The 8,325-nt window shown below is 40.1% G+C and overlaps 2 protein-coding genes across 2 annotated transcripts in view; one reads left to right on the forward strand and one right to left on the reverse strand.

Moving 5' to 3' along the window:
- The window catches only part of LOC123971238 (NLR family CARD domain-containing protein 3-like), a 427,855-nt gene extending 423,063 nt beyond the window's left edge, over positions 1 to 4,792 (forward strand). Inside the window, exons 14-15 of the mRNA XM_046049952.1 lie at positions 4,071 to 4,117; positions 4,254 to 4,792. Of these exons, the coding sequence (XP_045905908.1) occupies positions 4,071 to 4,117; positions 4,254 to 4,792 (586 nt within the window). The remainder of the gene's footprint in view (positions 1 to 4,070; positions 4,118 to 4,253) is intronic.
- LOC123971220 (NACHT, LRR and PYD domains-containing protein 12-like) overlaps positions 1 to 8,325 on the reverse strand; it is a 524,333-nt gene that overhangs the window by 286,030 nt on the left and 229,978 nt on the right. The window lies entirely within an intron of this gene.

Raw genomic sequence — 8,325 nt, forward strand, 5'->3', positions numbered from 1 at the left:
AAAGCATCAATCTGTTCCACTGTCTGAATGAACTGAATGATCGTTCTCTAGTGGATCAGATCCAACAGTCCCTGAGTTCAGGAAGTCTCTCCACAGATAAACTCTCTCCTGCTCAGTGGTCAGCTCTGGGCTTCATCTTACTGTCATCAGAAAAAGATCTGGACGTGTTTGACCTGAAGAAATACTCTGCTTCAGAGGAGGCTCTTCTGAGGCTGCTGCCAGTGGTCAAAGTCTCCCAGAAAGCTCTGCAAGTGGAATTTATTTATCAATAAATACTCTGCTGTCTTTCAACTGGAGAAAAAATAAATGCATTATTACTTGTTTCCTTCCAGTTGTCTCTCCAGACTAAGTGGCTGTAACCTCTCCAAGAGAAACTGTGAAGCTGTGTCCTCAGTTCTCAGCTCAGAGTCCTCTAGTCTGAGAGAGCTGGACCTGAGTAACAACAACTTGCAGGATTCAGGGATGACACTTGCAACCCTGAGGTCAGATCAAGTTACACTTTGTCATTAGGAATTCTGAATCTCTTGTGTCATGATTTAACAGTCCAGAAAGTCTTTGATTTGTTCTATTTCAGAGTCACATATTGTACAGCATGAACTGTGAACCTAATCTATGTTTAGATATAGTATCACTTTGGTCTCCCAACTTATTTAAAGACAAACAACAAAAACAACAAAAAATTCAACATATGGCCAGAAGAGATTATACATATGTCTTGTACTGCCAAGAGTCCACACTCAACATTTTACTAAATGTTATTGTTATATGTTGCTTCTTATCCACAATTCATTCTCCAGACTGAGTGGCTGTAACCTCTCAGAGAGAAGCTGTGGAGCTCTGTTTTCAGTTGTCAGCTCCCAGTCCTCTAGTCTGAGAGAGCTGGACCTGAGTAACAACAACCTGCAGGATTCAGGGATGAAGCTGCTGTCTGCTGGACTGAAGAGTCCACACTGTACACTGGAAACTCTCAGGTCAGATACTTGTTAAAAGTGATTTGAGATGTTTCTCAAAATGTTGTTGATATCATGTGACATAATTAATTAGTTGATGTCTGTTTATTTTTGACTCAATCATGATTAATTCATGTCAAATTTATGTCAATGATTTTCACAACGCAAATATTTCTTCTAACTTATGGAATTAATATCCTGCCTTGATTCAAAACTGAAAATAAAGTTTTGAAAGGTTGAAACTAAGTGTTTGAAAACTTAAAAGCTATGAGGAGAGGAAAAGTCCGCTAGCCACTAGGCAAATTTTTGCTGTGTAAAATGCAGACTTAACTTACAGTAAACAATCATATCAATGGAGACTATCAACCGACCACTGCATGCTGCCTTGTCTTCAGTTCTTTAGGCCATAAAAGAAAAAACAACAACACAAATAACGTTAGTTGTTACTGGTTAACTACAGTAAAGTCAACTTTAAAATGACTCCACTACCACACATAAAACGTGGTTTAGAATAATCACATTTAACAAAAGCATACATTTTGACTTACTGTCGAGATTTGTCTGGTTGATAGTCTCAATTGATAGTTTACTGTAAGTTAACCCTGCATAAATTAGCCTAGCAGCTGACGGAATTTTCCTCTCCTCATATCTTAACAAATTACACAACACCACGGCTAACATCGCGCAGATGAACAAACTGCCCTGAGCTACTACCCGTTGCAGATTTCTTCTCCACATCCATGCACCACTTGGACGGAGACAGACAGTCGTGCTTCTTGAACACGTACCCTGTGGGCGTCTGTCATTGGCGGAGCAGTCTGTCAATCCCTCTATACGTATCTCCGCAAAGTGGGTGTTGTAAACTCAGCTCTGAAAAAAAAGTCTGCAGTAGGAGTGCAAATGTAATGTAATGTAATAATGTTTCGCCCTTTGGAACCTCAATTTTCAGAGTTTCAAAACTTTTTGTCACACATTTGCACACCACTTTTCAGATCACCATTTACAAGGTTTCAAACCTGGAAAACAAACTAATACACTGGGAGAACACTGACAAATTTGACACGTTGAAATTGTTGCAATGCCTGCAAATCTTAGTTTTCGATCTTGGAAAACTTTTTGTAAGATTTTGAGTTTTCAAACACTTAGTTTCAATATTTCAGGACTTTATTTTCAGTTATGAATCAAGGCAGGGTATTAATCCCATACTAACTGAAGATAGTGTTCAGGAGAAATAAAGTAGCTCAGGGATGTGTTAACTGTATGAGAATGGCACTAATGATTGGTGTTAAACCAGGAGCTAGTCTTTCTGTCAGTTAAACTTTCTATCTGATGCTGTGTGTTCCTTTATTGGCTTTGTTGGTCAAGGGGTGGCGATGGCGCAATGGATAAGACTATGCCTTTGGTGTGAGAATCCTGGGTTCAACCCCCCATTGTGGCCCACCCACCAATGCAAGACATTTAACCCTAACCCTAGTTCCTCCAGAGGTGTGCAACCTCTGACATGTATAGCAATTGTGAGTTGCTTTGGATAAAAGCGTCAGCTAAATGAATAAATGTTAATTTGTTAGAAGGGTGCATGCAACACATTCTCACTCCCAACTCAATTCGGTTTTGCTTGCGATTCGCTTTTTAACACCCTGGGTACCCATTAATTTGGTTAAGTTTAGAAACCAAAACTACTTGGTTAGGTTTGGAAAACATCATGGTTTGGCTTAAAATAACATTATGTGACTTAACTTAAGTAAATCAAGTAATGTTACTTGCGTAACTTATGCAACCTATGTTACTTAAATAATAACATACAATGTTGAACAATAAAGTACGGTTTCTGGCCTATCCATCCAAACCACCTCCTTACTATATCCTACACCCACCTTAGGCATTACAAAATAATGCTAAAGGCCTTCCCCAGGTTTGTTGGACGACGGCCATAAGGGGGTCCCAAGTGGGTTACAAACTGACACCAAGAGGTCTTGATGATCCGTCCATATGTGACGACTTGGGAGTAAGAACAGGTTAATGCATGCATAATTTTTTTCCTCACCAAATTTTCCACAACTCTCACTTGATGTACACCAGCTTTGCATCAGTTCCTGTCCCCTTCTCTGCCTTTGATTGGCTAACCCTTTCCTACATCTAACCTTAACCAATCTAACCAATGGAGGTAACGAGTACCAGCCAATGAGGGGCAAATTACTGGTGGGAAAGAAAATAAGGCGGGGTGCATGCAGTCTGCGGATGTGACCAGTAGCTCCAACAACCTACAATAATGCACTAAAATTAAGAAATTGTGAAGTGACAAAAATGAAACGCACCCACTATGTTGTGTGACCAACAGGTGCAAGCTGGGTTTGGCTAAATGCGGTGTGTAAAATGTGTGTCACTCTGTTTGCTTTGATATGTGTGTTTGTGGATGTAGCCGCTGTGGAGTTGTGTGTGGTGCGACCACATAGATGCTCACAAGTGTCTGAGCTAGAGTCCAAGTCAGGTCTTAAGTCTTTGAGCTAGAGTCCAAGTCAAGTCTCAAGTTACTCGTGATTATAATCTGTTTTATGGTTTATCACCTGCTGTGTTCAATCCAGGCTGCTTAGAACACTAAAATAGCTATAAGGGATACTGTAACTGTAACCTGTTTTTCACTTACAGAGCACAACCATGTAGCCTAATGCATCTACAGCTAATCACAGCTTTTAAACTACTGTAAGTCAACACATCCCCCAGACTCTCAAACCCAGTTAACTAAATAAAACTTTAAGGTTACATGAGCAACAATAAACCTCTAACTTGTTTGCAGCCAATGTTAATAATTAACGTGATGGCAGCCAACGGGACGTAAATGATTACGGTAATCAACTACCTCAAGTTTGGCAAGCAAACAATGCTATATTTATGCATATATTTAATGCATTTGATTTGATTTGATTTGTATGATGATAACCACATTGCATTTTGTCAGTAGAAATGACACAATGCTGACTAAAAAACAAAACCATAATGTTAAACTTGATGTAAAAGTATGAACAAAAGCAGGCCGGATGCTCATATTGTGTATACTGTATGTCTATGAGAGGAATGTAATGTCCATGTTTGATGCTGCTCTGACCCCCCTCCTCCTTTCAGGGTGGAGCCTGCTGGAGTCCGATGGTTGAGACCAGGTCTGAGGAAGTGTAAGTGTGTTTTTCATTTGATTCATGAAAACATTCAACCATCTTCAGACTGTGACATCACTCATTCAAAGTGCCAATCAATGAACAGATGATAGATCAATAACTGCAGCTGGATTGTGTCTCGTTCTCTCATCAGATTCCTGTGAACTCACAATCGACACAAACACAGTAAGCAGATGGATCAAACTGTCTGACAACAACAGGAAGGTGACGCGTGAGGAGGATGATCAGCCATATCCTGATCATCCAGACAGGTTTGACTACTGGAGGCAGCTTCTGTGTAGAGATGGTCTGACTGGTCGCTGTTACTGGGAGGTCGAGTGGAGAGGAAGAGTTGATATATCAGTGACTTACAGAGGAATCAGAAGGAGAGGAGAGAGTAAAGACCGTATGTTTGGAAGGAACAATCAGTCCTGGAGTCTGGAGTGCTCTGATGATGGTCGTTACTCTGTGTGGCACAATAACAGAACAATATCCTCCTCCTCCTCCTTCTCCTCTGGTAGAGTAGTAGTGTATGTGGACTGTCCTGCTGGCTCTCTGTCCTTCTACAGAGTCTCCTCTGACACACTGATCCACATCCACACCTTCAACACCACATTCACTGAACCTCTTTATCCTGGCTTTGGGCTCAGGTGGTCCTGGTCTGGTTCCTCAGTGTCCCTGTGTTCTGTGTAGGAGGTAGAGTCTCCTCCTGGTAGAGAACAGTTCAGGATGCCAGATCTCCCTGCTCCCCACTTCTGCCCGCCTCTAACCTGACTACACCACATGGTCAATCTGAGAACTTTTTTGACAAGGAATGGCACAAAAAAACTCTTGCCAAAGCGAAACGGGAGAAGAGCGGGGAAAAAACTTAATCGAAAGACTTCAGTGTTATTCTTTCAATTAAGAATTTCTATGAACAGTCACTTCTCAGACACACACTGCTTAGGTGAGCCGCTAGCACAGGGAACTGGCATCCGAGCTCCGGGTCCCCCTGCAGGGGGACTGACGTTCCATTGTCATTTGCCCTACATTAAGTACGTTGCTTTTTCTGCTCTGGATAAACCTGGTGAGAGTTCTTGTGGTGTTTCTCCATCTGAAGTTAATTATGCAAAATATTAACAAGTGGTGGTTAATATTTATCTATATGTCTCTGCTAATTATATGTCTGCTATTGTGTACTCATATTCAACTTTTGTAGTACTTTACTGCCCACTATGTCATGTCAGTGTTAATTTTACAAGGTGGGGCAATGAATGAACATCCAGGAAATTGTTATGTATTATGCCTTTCTGTTCCCATGAGAAGTTTCACGGCCACTGTTTTGATTTTTCACCTGCCTTTTCTATAAACAGAGTTACTAGACAGGGATGTCTTTTGTCACCACTTTTGTTCGCACTTGTTATGGAACCCCTGGCTGAAGCTATTAGATGCAATGAGAAAATTAGTGGTATAAAAACTAAGCAAGATGAGCACAAAATTGTCTTTTATACTGATGATGTTTTGTTGCTCCTAACTAATCCTAATTTAGGTAGTGTAGCAGCATGGGGTTATAGACCATTGCTGTGTTAATTTACAGGTGTGGGTGTGGTCAGTAGATGGAAGATATTGCTTAAATAGGAAGCAGGAAGGTCAGATCTGTAACATTATGCAGCACTAACGTTATACCAGGGTGATGTTAGATGAAAATAAATAAATAAATAAACCTGGACGTTAGCAACATGCACAATAATATTGTGCATTTATTCATGTAAACAGCAAGAGTCACGTTTTTTAAGCACATTATGTGGTGCAGTACAGCTGGTAGGCTAATATTGGTTAACCCAAGAAATTATTGTGTTTACAGAGTTGTTACTGTCAGCGCTATATTTTTTATATTAAATAAATATTTAATGTGGTTTCCACTGTAGTTTCCCCTTTCTACCTGCAGGTGGCAGTATTTAACTGAAGGCCTGTACTGTGTCTTTATTAAACGTTTTGAATCCAGATTACTGATACAGATGTATTTATTGTTGTTCATTTCATTTGGTTTTTGATATTAATATTAATTAATCAAATTGTTTGGTGTCGCAGTTCTGTCAGTATGTTTTTAACTGTATGCATGCTGTAAAAAGCCGAACCTGTGTGCCTTCATTTATCAGTGAGGCATAGTTGGTTGAACAATACATGTATTAGAAATTCACAGGGTTAAAGTCAGGCTCCTTAGCAAGACCCTGCCGAACTATCCGCCTCACCACAGTGGTTGACAGATGATCAGTTTTTCAGTATATAAGATTAATTTTGGGAAATCAGTTGCACTGCCAATGAGTAGATTTAGACGGGATAAACTAAATATTCCATTCCAGATTAATAGAGATGGTCTAAAATATGTTGGTATCTTTATCCCATGTGACCTGAATCAGTTAATAAAATATAATATAGTAACTGTGATACCTAAGATTAAGAATGATTTACAAAGATGGTCTGTGTTTAAGCTCAACACAATTGGTAAGATTGCATTGATTAAAATGACAGTTTCCTATCCAAATGTTGCCATCTGATATTCCAACAAAATATTTTATACATTTGCATAGATATCTAGGCAAATTCATATGGGACAATAAAAGAGAAAGATTTAAGTTGGAAAAACGACAACTCTCTATATCTAAAGGAGGCCTCTCTGTGGCCAACTTTAAGTTTTATCATTGTGCTGCTCTCAACATGTGAAAAAAGAGGATTCTGAAAGTGTGCTCAGAAAAGTAGAGATGATAGGGATGAATCAATATTACCATCTGACCTACCATTTAGAGAGCACTACCTCCCACCTTTAGATGATACAAGGCAGGCTTCCAGGGGCCTGCACCACGAAGCGAGGTCAACATACCCAGAACATGTTTTCGTTATCTGGCTTCACTAACCCTAACAATCAGGATAAGCGGTACCACGAAGCTGGTTATCAACTCAGTACGTCAGTCCAGGGTTTCCCGATCCAGCCGGGAGCGCGTTCACATAAAAGAGGCGGCGTTAGCAGCAGATGACCAATCACAGACATGAACAAGTCCACTGTCAGCAGAGCGCCATATTTTACGAACGAGGATTAAACCGTAACACTACAGAAATCCGACAGCTCAAATGATGTTTGAAAGACTGAATCTCAACATTTAGGCTGCTGAAAACTCACCGTCCCACCTTTTGCACCCACATTGCAAAAGGTGGGGAAGAACATGACTACAGTCTCTGTAGTAGGCCTTAGAAAGCTATACTAACCTAAAACAGCCTATGTTAATATTAAAATGTAGTATTTCAATATCCTTATCAAACTGCTCATAATATTCAGCCTCACATAAGACAAATAAAACCTACTTATTTTAACGGCTGCGTCAGCAGTAAGTAGGCTGATCCTGCTGGACTGTAAAAACCTGTAAGCAACAATAGCCTAAGGCTTTTAATCAGTCTCTGAAGGATTATATCACTATAGTCAAGACTTTCTCCACATCACCAAACATAAAGCAGCCTATTGGCTAAAACAGTCTGTGGGATTTCCTACAGATGGTGATGTCATTTTCCAAGAGAGCTGATTGGTCAGTTAGCGGCGTTTTCACAGAGTTGGCACATAACCTGCTCCGGAGCAGGTTAGCCGTTCAGCAAAGGTTACCATGGAGATCTACCCGGGTTAGAAGTGATAAGCTCATATCCTGCTTCGTGGTACAGGCCTCAGGTACAAGGATATAGTGAGAATTTGCTGGTACGCTGGAAGGTTAAGTATTCTTCATAGGTGGGTAGGTGATGAACCTCCGGATGTTTTACTGTGGTATGAAAAATTACTAAATCTTATTCCCCTTGAAAGGTTATCAGACATAACTAGAAATAAATTGGACTACTTCCTGCTGACCTGGAAACCTGTTTGTATCGAGGATGGTCCCCGAAATAAACTTCAGAAGTACATGAATATATCAATTCAGAATAGAAATCAGTCTTAACGAGCGACTATTACTGATTACTGTTTGTTTTGGTTTTTGTTTGTTTAGTCTGTTGCGTTTGGAGTGAACCCTTAGATTCTGTGTGATACAGAGAAACAAATAACTACAGATTAAATAGGGATGTGTCAGAGCAAAGAGAGGACTCGGTGGGAAACAGCTCCTAATATCCTGCCGCCAGTCAAGAAATTTGACTGAAATATAAAACATCAGTGAGACAATTTACAAGGGTATTTTAAAATGGGTTTAAGGCAAATGGAAGCTTTAGTCTAA

This window comes from Micropterus dolomieu, linkage group LG01, assembly GCF_021292245.1.
Source record: "Micropterus dolomieu isolate WLL.071019.BEF.003 ecotype Adirondacks linkage group LG01, ASM2129224v1, whole genome shotgun sequence".
NCBI lineage: Eukaryota > Metazoa > Chordata > Actinopteri > Centrarchiformes > Centrarchidae > Micropterus > Micropterus dolomieu.